The sequence below is a fragment of the Accipiter gentilis genome, chromosome 9 (genome assembly GCF_929443795.1).
Source record: "Accipiter gentilis chromosome 9, bAccGen1.1, whole genome shotgun sequence".
Lineage (NCBI taxonomy): Eukaryota > Metazoa > Chordata > Aves > Accipitriformes > Accipitridae > Astur > Astur gentilis.
In genome coordinates, this window is record NC_064888.1 from 31,107,803 (window position 1) to 31,127,462 (window position 19,660).

Genomic DNA, 19,660 nt, shown 5'->3' on the forward strand with positions numbered 1-19,660 from the left:
TCATAATTCTGTACTTCATGCACTGGACTCATTCTGGACATTTGCATTTATTAGACACAACTTTGCATTAATACTTAGTTATTTTTTACATCTTTCAAAAACAAGTTCTTCTGACAGTTAAATGCCTTGATATGCTAATGCACACACCTTTCAAGTAGTTCCTGACTTTTTGTTTGTGGTAACTGACTCCCCAAAGACTTCTCAAGGTCAGGTCAAAGTGAAAAAGATACCAAGGATTTCCAAAATTATGAGGCCTCATATATATCCTTTTGGAGGCCTTCTAAAAACCTGTGCGCTTAATCAAGTCATAAATGCCTCATGTATAATCAGATTTAAGCCATCCTGGCTAAAATGATTTCCCCACAAATCTTAGTAGCTCAGTGGATATATTCTCAAGAAAACACCTTCATTCTCTCATGTCCTGTCCCTCAAGCTTTCAGTAGCAGCTTGCCCTACCCAGTGCAAAGCCAGTTCATTGTTCTCCCTCAACTGCATTTAAAAAAATTTTCTAAACATAGTGCTGACCCTGTCTGAAATTAGCACTGTGGAAAATGTGCATTTCTGGCTCCCCTAGAATTAAGAGTGAGAAAAAAAATATATGATTTTAAGTTTATTAATCTGGTATTTTTTTCTGTTGCTTATTGACTGCTGAAATTATCTTGTATTGCTATAGTAGAGTCTCACTGCTGGCGTAAGACATTCAATTTATTTAAAGGAAAGATCCTTGCTGTTCACAACTGTGCAGGGAGGATTTAACTCAAAGCCTCTAATAATGAACTCTCACTTCCCACAGGCCCAGTGGAGCACGTCCATCTGAGTGTCCCCTTTGTCGCCATCAGAAATAAGGACGTCAACATTACTGCAGTAGTTTGGCCCAGCCAGGCTGGCACACTTACCTACTTCTGGTGGTTTGGTAACAGCACCAAGGTACAGCTGCCCTTTGGTTCATTTTTACTTCCTAAGCTTGCTGCACCAGACAGGGAGCTCTCTCAGCCCTGATAAAAACCTCTTGCCTTTGCTTGTTTTGTGTTTTAGTTTTTTCCTTATCTGAAAAGGGTTGTCATTATCTGAACTTCAACCTTTGTGAGTTTATTTCCTCCTGTCTTGTGTTGTTCTTAGGAGTCATTACTTTTTTACATCTGGTTGTTATCAGCCCTACTGAGCTTTGAAGACCACTGTTATTACCAGCCTTCACTTGCAACTTAACTGAATTATATACCGCTATATATGGGATAATACTGCCTTTCAAGTGTTTAAAAACTGCTGGTGTTCAAATAACCGGGGGGGTTTCCATTACATACCAGTTTGCAGTATATAATGCTGGATTCTAATACAATACTTTAAAGCTGTTGGTGTTCAAATAACCAGTTGTATCTAGGACTTCAAGCTACGCTCTCAGTGAATTGCTTGTGTCTGTCTGTGACTATTGTTCACAGTCGTGGATACATTAGAGAGGGAGATGAGACTTCTTTGTAGTGAATTTTCAAATGATTGGCAACAAATTTTTTTAAAGAGCTCTTTTATCAATAATTAAAGTAAGTGAAACTACAAGTTGTGGTCACGCTTTCAAGTGGAGAGAGCAGGATTGCTTATTAGCTACAGTTTGTATTGTCGGCTTTAGGAGTGAGACAGCTGGCACAGGCACTATCCTCCCTTATTACAGTTGTGAAATGTACAGCTGATAATTTTGCGATGTAGTATCTGCTGTTATTTACAAAAGCAGTTTAAATAACATCATTGTCTACATTATTGAGTTGCAGTTGAAGGTGTGCACTGAGGTGAGATCATAGTAGAAAAAAGTGGGGATTTTACATGAAATATGGAACTTGAGATAAAAAATAGCAGGCACACAAGTATTTTGTTTTCTCTCTGACAAAGCTGCTCGTGTTTTAACCTCTTACCCTAGCTACCAACAGTAGCAGGAGAAATAAAAACAGTAAATGCTGGTTCTACTGGGATTTTACATCAAATTAGGAAGCTTACTGTAAGAACTCATCTATTTTTGTGGAAGCATAATTGAGACACCAGAAGAGCTCCGGAACAAAACTCACTTACTATAACTTGGCAAGTTGCTGTGCTCTAGCTGAGCTGTGGCAACCACCCACATACACACATCCAGTCCGTGACAAGTACCAGGTAATTCCACATAGTTTATACTGCACTGAAAGAGAGGGATGCAAAATCACATTACAGTTCAGATATTTTTGGCTCAGTGCTCGCACATGGACAGCCATTAAAGTACATCTGAGAAAATATAGGTACTGGTAACTTGATCATCTGCGTAAGCCCTCCAGTGTACCCAGGTGTCAGAGTTTTCCTGCCATTGTTTTTGTCCTTAGTATAGAAGTTAGTTCTGAATAGGGCCTTAAAAAAGATTTTTTGAAATAGAAAGTAATCTAGAAAAGGTAGAGCAAAGCAGTGATGTTTGCTGAAGAATTCCATGCAGCTCTTATGCAGCTGAGTTGTAAGTATGATCTGTTATCTGTTTTATCATCTAGCTTAAATTTCAGACCCATAGGCAACACAGTACAAGCAGATGTGGGTGTGTTTGGGATGGATGCTTTGGACATAGCTGGACATGGAACAGCTGATCCTTGTGATACCTTGGGGTGATTGTACATGTTGCTGAAATATGTTGAGGTGTGGAGTGGTATAGAAGGTGCCACTTACCCGTGGCCACATCAAAGACCCAGAGCACCTTTCATTCTTTGCAAAGCATTATCTCCAGCTACATCATGAAATGTACTTCAACTTCAACTCTGACAGAAGTATGGCAAAGGATATCGACATGACAGCAGCAGCCACCATTTTTTTCAGGACAACAGTCTGCATCACACCAAAATTCCTTCTGGGATGTTTAATGTACATGTCAGATCCTCCTCTGGGCCCGCTCGTGGGCAAACTGTGGTGCTCTAAGTACAGGTGGAAGATGGGGACACTGATGTGTGTGTGAATTAAAGGATGAGGTGTGTGTAATATTGTGCATAGTGACTGGTATTGTTAGGTTATATATTCTAGTTCCATGCTGAGGGATTGCAGCTTCTTTTCCTGTTCAGCCCATCAGCATCCCAGGCAGAACCAGATGTGTCTTGTGTCACTGTGCAGTCTCACTAGGGTACTCTCTGTGCTGCTGCACAGGTGAATGTTGTCTTACACTCATATGACCTGGCTGAGGCTCTTCTGTTGCCCTCCCCACCCCGCTGGAACCATTGGACTGAATTTCTACTGTGCTAATTTTTGGAGTATACCCAAAGGCCAATTTGCTTGGATTAACACAGGTCCAGTTTAATAAATGTGTCCAGCTGTCTAATAGGTTTGAGCAAATGAACCTTAAAGTACTTGATTTAATTTAGAGTTATTTTCCAGGTCTTGGTGCTTGAATTAAAATTAAGGAGTTGGCTGAATGTTAAAACTCCATGATGGAGGTGAAATCATCCATGATAATGGAATGTCCAGCATACACATATACAAAAAAGAAAAATTGTAATTTTAAAGGCCAGATTGGTTCCTCTTACCAGCCTTTGCACAGAATCACAACCTGTAACCTCCAGGAATCACTGCAGTTTGATATAGGCCCATTCTGCTTGTCCAGGATGTGTGTATTTCTAAGTATATGTTAGCTAGGACTTCAGGGCTAGCACGAGCTGGCACAGGCTGGCACCCTTGCTGACTTGGTCTGAGAGTCCCATGTGATCAAGCCAATTTTTATTTATTTTTTTCCTAGTGCTTTTTCAGCTCATGGATCAGGGGATCAAAGGAAGGTGGCATTCTGCAGGAAGGGAAATGTGTTTGCCAGTCTGGCCTATGCCAGTGGAAATTTTGATTTGGCTGTGAAAATGGCATATATGGCCACTGCTGTGAAATGCAGGCAGGTTGACAGTCTGATGGGATGAAGCGGAAGAGCTGGAAGGTGAATGTTTAGGGCTTTTCCTCTGGAAACAAACTGGCAGTGTAGTGAAGGGAGAATAGCAACGGTACAATGGCTTCCTCTGTGCTCTTAGCCCTCTGTGTGCTTTTGCAATGGAGGCTAGTATCACTATTTCCATTTTAATGGTTTAATCTAAACCAAGAGATTTATCTATAGACCAGCTGTCAGATCAATGGCACTGCGAAGGCTACACCTTTGATTTTCAATATACAAATCTATTTTCCCGAATACAGTGCACTTTTTTCATCTAGGTGTGCATCAGTGTGAGAGTTTCCTGTGCAAATTGGAGAGCTGTGGTGCTATCAAGGACATTTTTGTTTGAGAAGGCGCAGATAAAGTCAGCCTTCTCTGCTAGGGCTCTGAGCTGGCTAAATTCAGGTCAACTTTACTCTGGAAATCATTCGGTCACATTCAGACAGCATTGCCAGCAGGTATTATGCCATGCTTTCATCCTTCTTAGCATGATTTGCCAGCTTATGGTGGAGCTAGCTTACAGACTCAAAGCATGGACAGGGCAATGCTGGGTGCCCTCACTCTGACCTGAGCAGAGTTGCTCTGAGATAGATAGATGGGTTTGTGCTCACAAGAGCAAGGGCTGGCCCTGAACCTGAACAATACGCCTTGTTTGAAGAAACATCTGCAATGCTGGTTTGAGCTGGCCTCTGTTTTGTACAGCTGATAACAGCAACTGTGCTGAGCGTGCGTGTGTGTGTATGTGTGCGTGTATACAACACTGCATTCTGCAGCGCTAATTCTGCAATTGCTGACTGTGCTCTACTGAGGTATTCATAGCATAATGGGTTGCAGTTCAGAGGAAGAATATTTCAGGAAGCATTTACTGAAGTCAGATAGACATTTGCCTATGGGACAGTTCTCACTGGGTGGTGTTTGGGCCACATTTAGGCCTTAGCAGGACATGCAAGCTCGAAGCACCGTTCTTGTGTCAGGGGAGAAGGATATTGTGGCCTGGTGGATTAGTTAGGTGCATGTTGTGATCCCGAGTTAATCTCACCCTGATTTTGATACCGCTGTCTGTGTTTACCTCTTGCAGCCCCTCATCACCTTGGAGAGCAGCATCTCCTACATCTTCGCTGTGGAGGGGATGAACACTGTCACTGTGCAAGTTGCTGCGGGCAGCACCCTCATCCAAGACACCAAGGAGATCGCAGTGCATGGTACCCTCAGCCTTTTGCAATCAGATCTCAGGGGGCTGTCTAGAGGTGAAGAACAGCCAAAATGAACTCTGTGAACTCCCTAGTGCCTGGAGGAACCTCTGAAGACAAACTGTAAACAAGTAGCTCAGATGTGTCATGATCACAAAATACAGAAGTGAATTGGATGGGGCAGCTAGCCAAATTTGTAAACACAGCACTGTAGTAAAGGGGCTGGTGTTTTTGCCAATTGGTCTGTCTGCACACCCTGATGGGGAACTCCCAAAAGAAAAAACACTTAGAGCTGTAGCCAGACTGCCTTCCCTCTGCTTCCTAGCAGTGGAAAGAAGTAGTCATGGTGAATAATTAAGGTGGCCTGAATACAGCTGGTGTTTCTTTTTATACAGTGACTGTGTAAACGGCACGGGTCTGGAGGGGTCTGGAAAACAGGGGGCAGAAATGACTCTCTGGTTGGTATCTCTGCTCATCTTCCATGCCACAGCTGGAGGTCTGAGTGTGCCCACTGGACTTCCCTGTGGTTAATGTTTGGTATGTTCTTGCCATATCCGCATGTCATGGGCTCCAAACAGCACCCTTTGGCGCAGACCACAGAGCTTACCCTGCTTGAAGCTTGATAAAGGCTGAGTGGAAGGGCTCTCTCAGCAGTTTTGGCCAGGACTTTAGGATTTCTCCAGAGAATAATTTCCACCCTGAGCTAGTCTTCCTTTTCCTTATCCAGTTATTGGCATCCAGCATTTGAGGGCAAGCTTTTCTTTGGATAGCAGGTTTTATTGAGAGACCTGGGTTTCAAATAACTCAGGTTGCACTGCGGGGTTGAACTATGTGTGTCTTGTTTCAGTAATTAAATATAAATAAATATCCTGCTGGTGGCTGGAAAGCTGCATGCTCAGATTTAACAACCAGCTAAATAGATATTTATTGATTGCCTGGCTGTGAAATGCAATGGGTTTTAATAATTTGTTAATATGATTTAGTAATACCCAAACTCGCTATTAGCAAATGAAGTAACCCTCTGCTTGATCATTTTGAGCATTCCAAAATGCAGTGTTTACTTCGGGGAAACTTGCATCTTTCCACTAGTTTCTGGAATAAATCTGAATCGAGCGTATCTGAGAGGGGTTCCCGCAGGTGGTCTTGATCATTGCTCACAGTAGGTCCCACAGGGTGCTCCTCACTCCCTGTCTTTAAACACCTCGTAAGAAATTTTGCCCTTCTATTTACAAGATCCAAAGCTTTGGGCTTTATCACAGAGAGAAATTGATCCAGGTGGAATGTCCAAATACTCCTGTGCAGTGCCATGCTGCAGACTGACCTGGTCTAAGGAAGGAGTCCTTCCAGACACCCAGTCTGGTCATCAGTTCAAGTCTCAGTACATAAATGAGTGGCACCTTTGCTAAACATGCTCTCTGCTAAGTTTGTATCCTAATCTGTGTCCTGTGTTAAGTTATTATGGCTCTAGGCAGGAAGGCATGGCTCTCTGGTGTTAACAGTGCAGGAGATTTATTCAGGGTTTTCTCAATTTGTGATTAACAGCCCAGAATTTACTCAAAAAATAAATTGTACATGGTACTGAGGGTTCAAAAGTCAAAGGCTCTATATATCAGTCTCCGGGTTAAGACTTAAGAACTTGAGGGAGTTTCCCTGCTTGTTTTATTTAAAAATATACTGCACCATCTAAAAAGAAAGAACAGATCTTACAAAAGATGCAACATAAATGCTGTGCTGGCACATCCCTGCTATTCTGTGGATTTCCTCATTTATAGTCTTGCTGGTTTATCTTGATCTAAAACCGGTACCTTCTTACAAATGATTAATGGTACTTATTTGAAGTATCTGGAGATCAGGTGCTTCAGGGTGAGGCACAACACATCTCCAAAACCAGAAAGGAGAGTCTTCTACGCTGAGAACTTATATCTGAGTGTGATTCCCATCCTGGATCTGTGCCTCCCACTGGCCCAAATCCATTGTGCACAGTTGTCATAAGGATTCCAGGCTTGGTCTCTGGTGACACCAGAGGGGATAGTTGGAACTGGAGAAAAATTTAAATTGTTCTGTATTTGAAGTCTAGGAAGTTTTTCCTCCTCCCTGCAATCAGTCAATTAGGAAGTAATTTCAAAGTGTTTCATGAATAGCCATTGCTTGATTAGCCAGTCATTAGCACCACTGGGTTCTGATTTGTTGGGGTATTAACCACTCATGGCTTCCCTCCAGGAGAGCAAACAGATAATACCTGCTTTTGAAAACATTACTTACAGTAAGTGTTTGCTCTGCAGAGCACAATGCATGCAAATGCACAGACATTCCAAATTTCAGTCAGATGACGCCTTATTTAGTGGTCAACTTCCTTATAAACAGAGTCTGATGAAGTTGAGTGGCAAAATTACAAAGCCCAGAGGCATCATGAAGGGAAGTCATCCTCTCACCTCTCATTCTTGCTTCCATTTCTTCTGGGAAAAGTCACAAGTTGGCATTAGGGCAAAATGTCCTTTATAAGAACTGTTAGAAGGATTCTTTCCTTGCAAGCTTTCTTTCCTGCTTAGTGTTAGCCAGCCCCTTTTCTTCATTCAACCTTTCCTTTCTCTCTTGCATTAAGGTAATTTAATTATGGTCTTCCTATTGTCTTCTGCACCTTTGGCTCTACCCTGAACACTGCCCATTTAATCTTTTCTTAAACACTGTTTTTCTATTCCAGAGTATTTCCAATCTCAGCTCCTGTCATTTTCTCCCAACTTGGACTACCATAACCCTGACATCCCCGAATGGAGACAAGACATTGGCAAAGTCATCAAGAGAGCTCTAGCACAGGTGAGCATCTGTTTCTGCATCTGTACCAACATTGACTAGGCTGTTAAAACATGCACTTTTTCAACATGCTAGCTTAAAAGAACGGGGAAGAACAGCAGTAATGAAGCTGTCATTTTAAATCGATAAAAAGCTTCTTACTATGCTGGGTCTTTTTACAGAGGTAAACTATATTGGGAATTTTGTGGAAATATAATTACTTTTATTAATGGTTTTGTGGTGCTTTTTAGCTTTTGATATCCCTGAGGACTTTGCAAGTTCTAGATTGTAATAGTATCATTATTATTCTTATTTTGCCAAATTGATATTACAGTATCTACTGTTTTCTACTCCAAGCATTTGGGTAGTGTTACTGTGTGCTGTTAAACAGCTGATCCACTTCATCCCAGAAGACAAACATTGTAGTATGTTGGATGCATGAGGAAGGTAATTTTACCTCCTCCTGATACTCAGTCAGGAGTTCCACATGCAGCTAAGTGTAGCAACTGGTGAACATTATAAATCTCTGCTCCCTTTCCAGCTGGGGCAAAAAATGAGAATTCAGAGTGAAAATAAACTTACCTTTAAAATACAGGGCAAAGAGAGACTTCTCTCGGTGGAAGATAGTGAATCTTCCTTTGGGATTAATTAGAATATGTAAACTAGCACTCATATTCTTGCAGGAAAGGGGACAGAATAATTTATGATATCAAATAGCCAGGGACTTTGGTTTTGTGTGAAATCAGGAGGTAGATTTAGGCAAGCTTTTGTGTTTTTTACATTCTGCCAAAAATGTATCTTGGGGTTTTTTTTGCTTCAGCTACAGCTGTTCTTAGAAATGGAGGCTGATTATTTTTACTGGAAATGTACATTCCTGCTCAGCTTTTCTCAACTGTAGCCTACTCAAAATTCACAGTTTATAAGAGTTTCCTTGATTGTTTTCCCATCCTGAGAAAACACTAAGTTCATTTGTTTAAACTGTTGTTCCCTTTTATTGTATGAAAAGTCAAGCTTGCAGAAAAACGAAATTAATTAGGTTGTAACTATGAATGGTTACAGACAACAGTAGAAATAATGTCAAAGTGCTTGCTTGTACATCCTTTTGTGACTATTTGGTTGCAGCCTGTGGTCTATGCTTATAGTAGGATGGATCACCAGGAATGGGCTGCCCCATTGATACATTTCAGGAATGTCCAGGAATGAGGCCAAGGAGCTTGAGGTGGGATAGGGCCAGGGAGCTAATGGGGTTAGCTTCATATAGCAGAGAGCTTCTGAGGGAGGAGAGGCTTCCTGCCCTGCTGAGGATGCACAGCTTGGATTTGGGGAGCGAGGGCAGTAGCCTCAGTGGGCAGGTCATGCTGAAGACAGTTGTGAGAGTCAGGTGTGGAGCTGACTCTTGGTTCAGCAAACTGAGCAGTTCCTAGCACAGCCCTCCTGATCAGCCCCAGTAGTAAAAAGTCTCCCAGTGGAGACATTAAGTTATTCATGTATGGCAAATGTGAATCCCCATAACGTGATATTAGAAGGTGATTGCAGGCAATTTTCCTCATATGTCCCTGTTAGTTGCACACTTACCAGTGGTTGCTCTGAGCCATACTCTCTGGATCTGACTTTGGGTCATTCTTTTGTAGCGAGAAGGTCTATATGGAAAATTCAGATCTGGAGATGTTGTAGGTTTGGACTTTGGGTGCAGATCTTCAGGCCCAGGGGTGTTGTCAAGCCTACATTTACTTCTAGAAATGGAGTCAATCATTAGCAGAGCCTCTATTGCTGACCCACCAAATGGGCAGAACAGCTCATTAGGTCCACAACACCTACAGTGGAAATGGCAAATATCAGTTTGATGGGAGCACAGTTTCCCATAGTGAATGGGAACATCAGTAACAGAGTAGCACCTAGAGACCTTTTTACTTTTCTTTTAGGTGACTGGTATCCCTGATGAACAGATCTTGGTAGCTGTATTTCCTGGGCTGCCTACTTCTGCCGAACTCTTCATACTGCCCCATAAAAACACAACAGAGAGGAGGAAAAGCAGTGAGGCTGATCTGGAGCAAGTAAGGAAAGGAGGATTCATGGAACTTTCATTCCTATCATACCATTTTCAGATGGGCCTCTGCGCAGCATTGGAAATGACTTGCAATAAGTGTGATGGAATTGGATGCATCTGGGACTGTGGCAGTATAGTTTATGGCATTAAAGAAAATGATTTTCAGAGGAAAAACTAGCTTTTCTAATAGCTCACTGAGATATGTCACAGTCTACCAACAGTGGTTCTTCCTAGATCAGTGGTGTGTCCTTATTACAGTAGTTATGGCCAAAGGAACCTTGAATATGTACTCCCTTTACTCCCTGGAGGAATGCTAATAGACAGAGGCCAAAGCAGCAAGATAATATACTGAGGTTTACTAAAAATAAATCAGGCTCTTCAGCTCATATATCACTAGAACAAGACCTCTCTTTTCTGCAACAGCGAATGGCGTGTGCAAACTATATTTGGAAGTTACAATATCCATCCATTTAGATAAATAGGTAATTACAGTGATGAATAGCAACAGTGATATGCAAGCAAAGGAAGAGCTAGGAACAACAGCACTAGTCTGCTGAAGCTTTCGTGCTAGAATTACCAAGTGATTAAATTGGCTCTATAAAGGCAAAGGAGTGAAGTACTGCTGGAAAGGCTGCTTAGCTCTAGCTAATGTTCTTGTATGCAGCATTTTTACTGTGTGCAAGCTATGTCTGAGCCCATCTCCAAGTAACTCTTGGAGGAGTAACTCTTCTGTGATCAAACATTAAATAATTCAGAGTACTGCTGAATTCTGTGGAAGCTCTTGTCACCCACGGAGCAAAGTCAGTCCCCTCAGAGTAGTACATTTGTCCTAAGAAGCTAACAAATCTGGCCTCTTAAATTTATGGTGGTGAGTGTGCAGGAGAGATGCATTGTGGTGGCAAGGTTTAGAAGGCTTTTTGGAGGGATTTTCTTGGAGTCATTTCCATCCTGTTCAGTAAAATCTACTCATATCAGAATTCCCTCTGAACAAGCTGTTGTGTCAATATTTCATATACCAGTATTATGCAGACATCTCGGATTAGGTTTCTGACTAGCTGACCATGAGGCCTGAAGCTCTAGTGCCCTAATTTTATTTGATGGTCTACTCAGTTGTACTTTGGCACCTATTGTTGGCTTCTGCTTGAGGAGCTCTGCCCTGGCGAGTGGGCCATCAAAACTACTCAGTAGCTGTGCCCTGACCATCAGAACTACTCTAGGGAGACCAGGCATTAACAAACTCAGGCTCCAGTGTGACATGCCAAGTATGTGCTCTGAGGCAACCAAATAACACCTCATAGCTGGGTTGCTGAGCCACGAGTAAACTCCAGTCCAAGGCGTCTCTTCTAAATGAAGGAGAAATACGGCAAGTTTGCCATTAATCCTCAAAACTGGATCATCTCATCCCCAACAGCCTATTTAAACAGGAGCTGTGTGACTAGGATTGTCCTGAATCAATGTGAGTAAAGAAGTGTTACTAGGCTGTACTACCTAACTCAGTTCCATCATCCACCAATGAAAGGCCAATAAGTCAATGAATTCCAAGTGCATTAGATCAAACTCACAGGACATTGTGGAGGGTGAAAAGATCCTCTGTTCTTTTCCCTCCTCCCCTGTCCCCCCAAAAAAGAAAAAAAAAATTCTAACTTTCTTTGCTTCCCAGGAGAGGTATAATAACATACTCTGTGTCAAAAGTCCTGTAGGGAGACTTGCATGCAATAACACTCAGTTCCATCTAAAGCACACATACAAATTTCTCTCTACTTCCTCAGTCTTTTGCTTCCCTTCTCTCCCTGAAGTCAGTAAGAGATGTTAGTCACCATTCATAGGCTACATGCACTCCTGAATGTTCTCCAGAGCTTGCTGTCTTCTATATTGTAACCACTGTATCTCTTATTTCATCAGGTGGTAGAAATCCTTTTTAATGCTCTCAACCAGAACCTGGTCCAGTTTGAACTGAAGCCTGGTGTTGAAGTTATTGTGTATGTTACTCAGTTAACATTAGGTGAGTGTGGAGTCAAATGCACAGCTGTAGTTCTCTTGAGGCTTCAGGCAACTCCAGGAGAACCGGTCTACATCATAGCACTCACAGTTTGGTATTGCTACTGGGATACGTAGGACTGATTGTATTGAGACATTATCTGTGGTAGAAGCAGGAAATGTTAAAAACAGAATCCAGCGGTGGCATCTTCATGTACCAGTTTGTACAAGTATTAAAAGTACCTTTTAAGAGTTCCCTATGGCTTAATTAACTAGTGCACTGATGTTTTTCAAGTGTTTTAGAAAATCAGGTGAATGGTGTTCTATTAAGCCCTCATTGGGCACCTGTGGAATTCAGTGGGAGTATTACTAAGTTTCTTGGATATTGGAACAAATCCTTATTGCAAAGGGCTTGTTAATATTATGACTAGCCAGGAAGCTTTCTTTATAGGGGCAAAGGGAAAAGAAGATCTAGGCCTATTACAGGGAATATGTGCCTGAATATTCATTTCTACAAATTAGAACTTATTTAAATATCAATGCTACCTATCCCCATTTTCACACAGAGTGATGAATAGTCACTTCAAGTTTCATCACCCCCTTTGCTTTAAACCACCCTAGTGTGAAGCTTTCAGCTACTGCTGAGAATTTAGCTCTCAGCTATTGCTGAGACAGTGATGACTACAGAGGAGACGATGGATTTATTTTTGCCCTTGCTTTTTATGACTACCCTTGCAATTATCTGAAATGTGGGATCTTGTGCATGTGAAATTGCTGATAGCCTCTCTGAGAGACTAGGATTCATGTCCCATGATAATACACTTCAGCTTCTTTTGACACGAGACTCTCAGAGCCAAGAGCTGGGCTAAACCAAAGCTTGTGAGCTATCCTACAGGTAATGCCTTTCTGCCTTCACTCTCTGACTGTTTGGGGATGAGAGTCAGATGTTAATAGGAGTTGGCTGCAATTAATTAACTTGCAAAACTGGGAATGAGATACAAATATCTGCAGTCTCCAGGTTCAGAATCTGGGTTTGTGCTAGTAAGACACTGTAAAGTGTGGATTTAGTTTACAGTGCTCAACTATTCTTGCCCCGGCCACCCTGCCAGTGGGTGTGCTGCATTTGTTTCATGACGATTCCCATAGTATTTTGACTTAGGTGAAATGACAGTCAGTTCTTTTCCATGAAAGAGTTTGTAGAAGTAGTAGAAGCAGAATACTGGTAGGATCTGACTCTTAGGTGTGATTTGGGGTGGAACCAGAAGTGACTCCATTTGCATAGACTTTGTTCCTGTCTTCTGGGTGACAGAAAAAGAATAGGGAACGGTAAAAAAAACAAAAACCAAATATTTATGCAGAGTGAGAAACACTCAGCTGCTACTTATAATCATTTACGCATCATTAGAGACTTCTCATCGGACTCTTGATTCTCAGCACAGTGCTCAGGCCGTTAAGATGGTCTGTTCCAATGAGCTGTGGGAATAGCTGCATAAACAAGGTATAGTAATACACTTTATTTAGCCCACCCAAAATGTCAAGGATAGATGGATCAAATCTCCTGAATGTTATAATGTAGTGTGTGCTTGGGTCCAGGATTATTGCTCCTCCACATTATGAAAACTGTCAATTAAAAAGTCTCTAAGGTCCAATACAAGGATGAACCTTGAGGCTTCTCACAAGACTGGATCCCTGTCACACGTGAGACAGACATATGTCCTTGGAAGATGGGAGTCGTGCTGTTCACGGATGCTCTGAGGTAGCTTCTCCAAAGGGGAATAGACACGCAGTAAGCCACACTTCATAAACCTCATTTCCGCTCCAGTCCCTGGAAAAGCCTGGAAAGAAATAGCCCACAGTGTTAACACAGGAGTGATCAGCCATTCAGCTAAGTGTGGCTTGCTGTGCCTTTTCACTGGGAGATGTTAGACTGCAATGTCTTGAAAAAGGAGCTTGGCTTTCAAAGGACAAGAGAGTCAATTTGTTTCCTACTGATTGCTCTTGCCAAAACCAGTATGCATTATGCAATGGTGATAAAGCAGATGTGGCAAAGACAGAGTTGAGCTCAACTCTCTGGTAGTTATGTGTTCCCTAATAATATCTTGCAAACATAATGCTCTGCCTTTCCTCCTGCAGCACCCCTTGTTGATTCCAGCACGGGTCATAGCAGTTCGGCGATGCTGATGTTGTTGTCTGTGGTGTTTGTAGGCTTGGCTGTTTTTTTAGTCTACAAATTCAAAAGGTAAGTTGAGAAACTTTGGGGGATGGGAGGAGGAAACACTGTGTGGTTTACAGGAAATCTAGGCAGAGCAGTGCTCAGATTACAGATGCAGACCAGGTTATGCTGGCCTAAGGCTTGGACCAGTGTAGTTCCCTATTTCTCATATATAAAGAGAAGACCATCTACTGGCCTTCCACCACAAACTCAGTGCTCTGAAAGCTCACCAAGAGCTCAGAAATCAAGCTGTGACCTGCTTCAGCAGATGTGTTTGAGCCACAGACCAGAAATAGCAACCCTATGTGCTCACTGAGTACTGAGCTACACAATGCAGACTTAGTAAAAAAATCACATGATGGATGTCTTCATACAGTCTATATCCACCTGGCCAACTGCCTTAGTGCAGCCATATCTCATTTGTATCTTGCAAAGTGAATCGTTTAGTCTTGCAGAGGAACAGGTGTGATTATGTTAAGGGCGGGAGACTCAAAGCCAGAAAATTTTGTGTTAAGCATCAAAATGCCTTTGGGAATCTGTGCTGAGATTTTCTTTGCCAGATGTTAATATAAACCTTTTGCTTCTAGGTAGCAGGCAGGACCTGTACTGGGCCGTGGCACTTTGCTGCTGCAAGCTGTGAAACAAACTATGGGATAAGAATGGCCTGTTTGCTGATGGGCTGCCTTATGAGAATATATTTTAGGCAGATGGAGCTCCTTAGGAGGAACATTGCATTCAATACAGTGCTTACTGTGTTAAACGGTCTCTGTGCTCAGATCCTGGCCAGTAGGAAAATATTGTATTAGAAGCATAAGCTGAGTCTGACTTTAAAAAAAAAATAAAAAAATTCTGGACATCAGTAGTTCCTCCAAATTGGGAAGCTAGAGCTTTTCCTGTCTAGATTCCAGCTATATGTTTCTCTCTCCAGCTCTTCTGCAGCCCAAGATAAGGCTAGTACTCTCTAATGATGTTAGTGGGATACAAACAATATTAAAAATGGAATGATAAGAGAGGCATGTATCCTAGTCTCCAGGTTTAAAGCTCCCCTCATTTCTAACCTCTTGCATTAACCATTGTCAAAATCGGTGGGTGGCACTGCTTCTAGCGCTTGATCCTGTGCACATCAAAATCTGTTACCAAGCTCCCACTGATTTCAGTGGCCCAGGACAATTTCCAGAGAACCTGTGTGTGTGAATCTGCTCAGGTGCAGATTTCCAGGCCTTCAGCATGACTTGCTTGTTGCAGTCTGAAATCCTCTCTCTGCTTCTGTGAGGTGGAATACAGCTTCCCAGGTGAATTGGGAACGGGACATGGGACTTGTTTTAAGGCATTGACTTAATAATGTGCTGGCGAGGCAGCTGATGATTTCTCTCTCACTCCCAGATGTAGGGTGAGGAGGGCAAAGAAGTCTCTCTGGAGGTGTGTCAAGACATAGGTACAACCCTTTGTAAGATGTGCTTTCCTTTGTATCTTGGTGAGACAGATTCTTAGGTTTGGCCTAACGTCTTTGGTTCTGTGGTCAGCAATCTGTTACCAGGAAGAAGGCTGCCAGAGAGCAGTGAGGAGCTTGGTAATCCACTTTGCTTTGGCAGTCTCCAGGTCATGTTATGCTACTACAGCTCATAAAACCAACTCTTGTACTACTTAAGCATCCTGAGCCTTGAGCATAGCAGCCATCAGCCTTGTGCTGTGCTCCAGGGCTGGGAAGACGCTGCCTTGTTAAAATCTGTCTGAAAATTGAATGTATTACAAATTGGGAGTGAGGGGGGGGGGAAGGTGGTTAAACCATTGGGTTTGCTCAGCCCAAAGCTCTTCAACTTGCTGTCCCCTCTTATCTGCTCTGTCCCAAACAGGACAAACCCAGGTCAAAATGACAAAGTTTAGGATTAAGTCAGATACCCAGAGTGTCCTTAGCTTGATTTTTCAGAACAGAAAGCAACTTTTCAGCTCTGTCTAGAACCTCTGGCTCAATGGATCAGAAGTGAGAGCATGGAACAACTGTTAATGGAAAAAGGAGGTGAAAACAAAAGCTTTCCTCTAGCTCTCAGTGATGCAGAGGTGTTAGCCATATGTACTTTTCTGATTAACAATGATCCCAGCCTGAATACAGAACTGCCATTTACAGGAAAAGGTTGTGGGGAGAGCATGGGCCTGCATGAATTTTTAATTCTACAACTTTATAGAATTGGTGCTTTGCTGCTTTGCACACAGACTCCTTATTATGAATCCGTCAAGTTATAGACTCAGCAGGCATGTTAAACACTGCTACCAGAGAGATGCTAGTTAAGGAGGTCTGGAAGGAAGAGGGGAAAGTAGGGAAATAATCTTTAAAATCTTTGGAGATTGAGCATATAACATCTCAATACTATATGTGTATGGGCAGTGAGTAATAGTGGGGCGATGGGGCAGTCAGTGTGTATGTGTCCTGGGACAGGCATGCAAGAGTGTGTGTGTGTGTGCATGTGTGCTCAGAGATGTGCAGTGGGACGTGGCCGCCTGTGTCTGTGCTGGGAGGTGCAGCAGGATTAGGTGTGTGTGTATGCATGCACATCTGTACAGCTGTCTCAGTTTCTTTTTTCCCTAACTCTCTGAAGTACCCAGAGGCTCTCTGCCTCACAATTCTAAAGAGCTTTTCTCACCTTTTCTCTCAAAGGTCAGAAGACTATCACTTCTCTACCATTGCATTGTTTGGAAGCAAAACTAAGTCTTCCAGTATCTCCAGGCATGTTCTCATATCCACATCTCTACACAACTCCAGATGTATTTTGGGCACTTAAATCCTATAGGAATGCATTTGTCCTCTCTCGTCCAATGTGTGCATTCCCTGTGTAGTGCTTAAGTCTTCTAGTGATCTGTAAGGTGTGTCTGAAGGTTAGAAAGAGAGGGTAGGAGGAAGGGAGAAGAACATGAGGTTTGTTAACTGCTGCTAAACATCCCAAATATGTCCTGACTTACTGCTGGTTAAGAACAGAATGCCAAATCAAGCCAATAGCACAAGTCGTTTGAGGCCAGAGCTTCACTGGAGTAAAATCAGTGTAGATCTATTGAATTCATGAGAGTTGAGGCGATTTCCACTGCTTTCAATCTCTGATATATCCAGCAGCAGACAGGTTAGCATAAAGAGATGGCATTTTATATAGTCTCTTTTTGAACACATCTTCTTTCTCCTGTGTGCTTTAAGGAACTGAAAAAGTCCTCTGAATTTTCCTTATTTTAGCAGTGTGGACTGCATGGCACAGAGTCCTTTTAAGGTCATTAGAAGAAACAGTCAGTCACCTTCCAACAGGCAACTGCACACAGATAATCCTAGCAACCCCCACGATGCTTAACACAGTTCCCTCATTTTAAACTTGCATTCCTTCAGGGATTACTGTCTAACTATCTGTCTAGGCTTAACTACCTAACTAACTGACTTTCAAGGATATTGTTCTAGTAGTCCAAGTTAAATTCTCTTGGAAGAAGGAAGAAGAAATAATCCCTTCACTTTCTTGGCTTCCTGAGCAGCAAGGGAAAATAAGTCCCTGCCAACTTGCATGGCAAACTGTTTTTGCAGTGAAATGGTAACAAATAGACTTTGGGTGGATGTTATGAGGTCCAAGTCTTTTCTGTACTCTGAGGCAGGACCAATTCTTTATAGCTCTTCCTGATGTGGCAATTCCTACTGAGTCAGTGTGGGCCTGCCAATAGAAACAAGCCTAGCAATTTTTTTCTCACTTGATAGTAGTGCTCAAATTGATTTTTACTTTTGGTTTCCAATGCACCACTGATCATGTAATAAATACTGAGAGAGTTGGCAATTGCAGCTGATTGTACTTAGTAGATTGCTGCTCTCTGAGCTGCGTGCAGTGTCCACTGTGTGCACAACTTCTCATTTAAAAGGGCAGGACCAGAACATTTAGTTTTACAGCTGGAGGAGCCTTTGGGCACAGGATAGGCAGGCAGAGGCCTGAGATTTGGGGTAGCTTTATGCTAGTATTGGAATTAGTGGATGCTAATGGCACTTTCAGAGCTGAACATCACTGTGGTGCTTTTACCATTCTGAGAACTGATACTCTGCATCACTGCCAGTGCTGCATTTCTGGGATTCGTCTCAGTTTAGTTGGTCTGATTAATCAATGACATGCCAAGGATCCCTGTGTTACAAAATGTAACCTCTCATTTTCCTTTCCTGTGCAGGAAAATCCCTTGGATTAACATCTATGCCCAAGTTCAGCATGACAAGGAGCAGGAAATGATAGGCTCTGTCAGCCAAAGTGAAAATGCCCCCAAAATCACGCTCAGTGAGTTCACAGACCCTGAGGAGCTGATGGACAAAGAGCTGGACACAAGAGTGATGGGTGAGAGACAGCCCTCAGCTGGGGCTTTTTCACAGTCTGGGTGAGGATGTTGGTCACTAGGGTATTAGGAAAGGCAGCAACTGTGACCCCAGGTACAGGCAGAGCCTCAGGCACTGAGATAAGGAGTTAATCCCTCTCTGCAACTTGGTAACAGGGAGTTTTTCTTACGGTTTTTCAGCATTTCTCGCAGTGTTACACGACCGGGCTAGGAACCTGGCAACAGCAATAGGTACACAGGGTTCATAGTGGCTGTGGCTCAGGCCTATGCCTCCTCGTGACCCTGTCTCTCCTGCGGAGGGGTCCCAAATTCCCTGAACCCTCAGAAGAATCAGCTGAGCCAAACTTACACTATTGGTGTGCTATCATTATAAGTGGATATGTCCCTAATAGCTTAATGAGTTTACTGCTGATCAACTGAACTGTAGTAACATGTTTTCTGCATGCTCCATGCTTATTGCAAATACAAAAAAGGATGTGTTACTTTTAAGCACCTTTTCTGTCTTTACACTTACACAAGCACATCCTAAGAAGAAGTGAGAAGCAATATAGACCAAACTGTTGAAGCCACTGCACTGAGTCTCTTCATTTTCTCCTCCACAGGAAGCATCTCAACAATTGCCAACAGTGAAAGCACAAAGGAAATCCCCAACTGCACTAGTGTTTAATACTGAGAATCCACTTGGTCTACAACATTTCTGACTTTTTATTTGTAATTATTATTGTTATAATTATTATTATTATTATGAAAAAAGAAAGAGTTATATGTCATTATTATCATTTGGGAAGGGATGGGGTGGGCTTTTTCTGTTTACCAGGGCTGCATTCATAAATAGCAGGGGTTCTTCATATTTAGGAAATGCTTATCAGATTAGAAAGAAAAAGCAAAGAATTAGTCAAGTGTGCAATGGGATTTGAATGCCAGCCTCCAGTTAAATACAGAATGGGAATTAAGTATTCAAATCCAACAGGTAGGTATAGTACCTTAGGCAGCATGTTGTAGGTAAATTGTCCCTTTTCAGCCCTTTTCAAAATCAGTTATGAATCAACTACTTCATCCTGCCAGAGGGCTCAGGCTGGGTTGTTGCACCAGGCTCTGCAACATGCCAACAGCCCTCACTTTCCAATGACGTGCATGTCTCAGTTTTTTGCAGGGTCTTGCCTCTTTTAATTGCTTTTAATTTCAGTCACCTTCTGGCACTGTTGACT

The 19,660-nt window shown here is 42.4% G+C and overlaps 1 protein-coding gene across 1 annotated transcript in view; it reads left to right on the forward strand.

Moving 5' to 3' along the window:
* The window catches only part of SORCS3 (sortilin related VPS10 domain containing receptor 3), a 311,885-nt gene extending 292,683 nt beyond the window's left edge, over positions 1-19,202 (forward strand). The window contains exons 20-27 of the mRNA XM_049810209.1: positions 794-927; positions 4,980-5,103; positions 7,793-7,905; positions 9,804-9,935; positions 11,831-11,930; positions 14,039-14,144; positions 18,294-18,454; positions 19,055-19,202. Coding sequence (XP_049666166.1) covers positions 794-927; positions 4,980-5,103; positions 7,793-7,905; positions 9,804-9,935; positions 11,831-11,930; positions 14,039-14,144; positions 18,294-18,454; positions 19,055-19,119 — 935 coding nt within the window. The 3' untranslated portion in view covers positions 19,120-19,202. The remainder of the gene's footprint in view (positions 1-793; positions 928-4,979; positions 5,104-7,792; positions 7,906-9,803; positions 9,936-11,830; positions 11,931-14,038; positions 14,145-18,293; positions 18,455-19,054) is intronic.
* Positions 19,203-19,660: the final 458 nt, after the last annotated feature.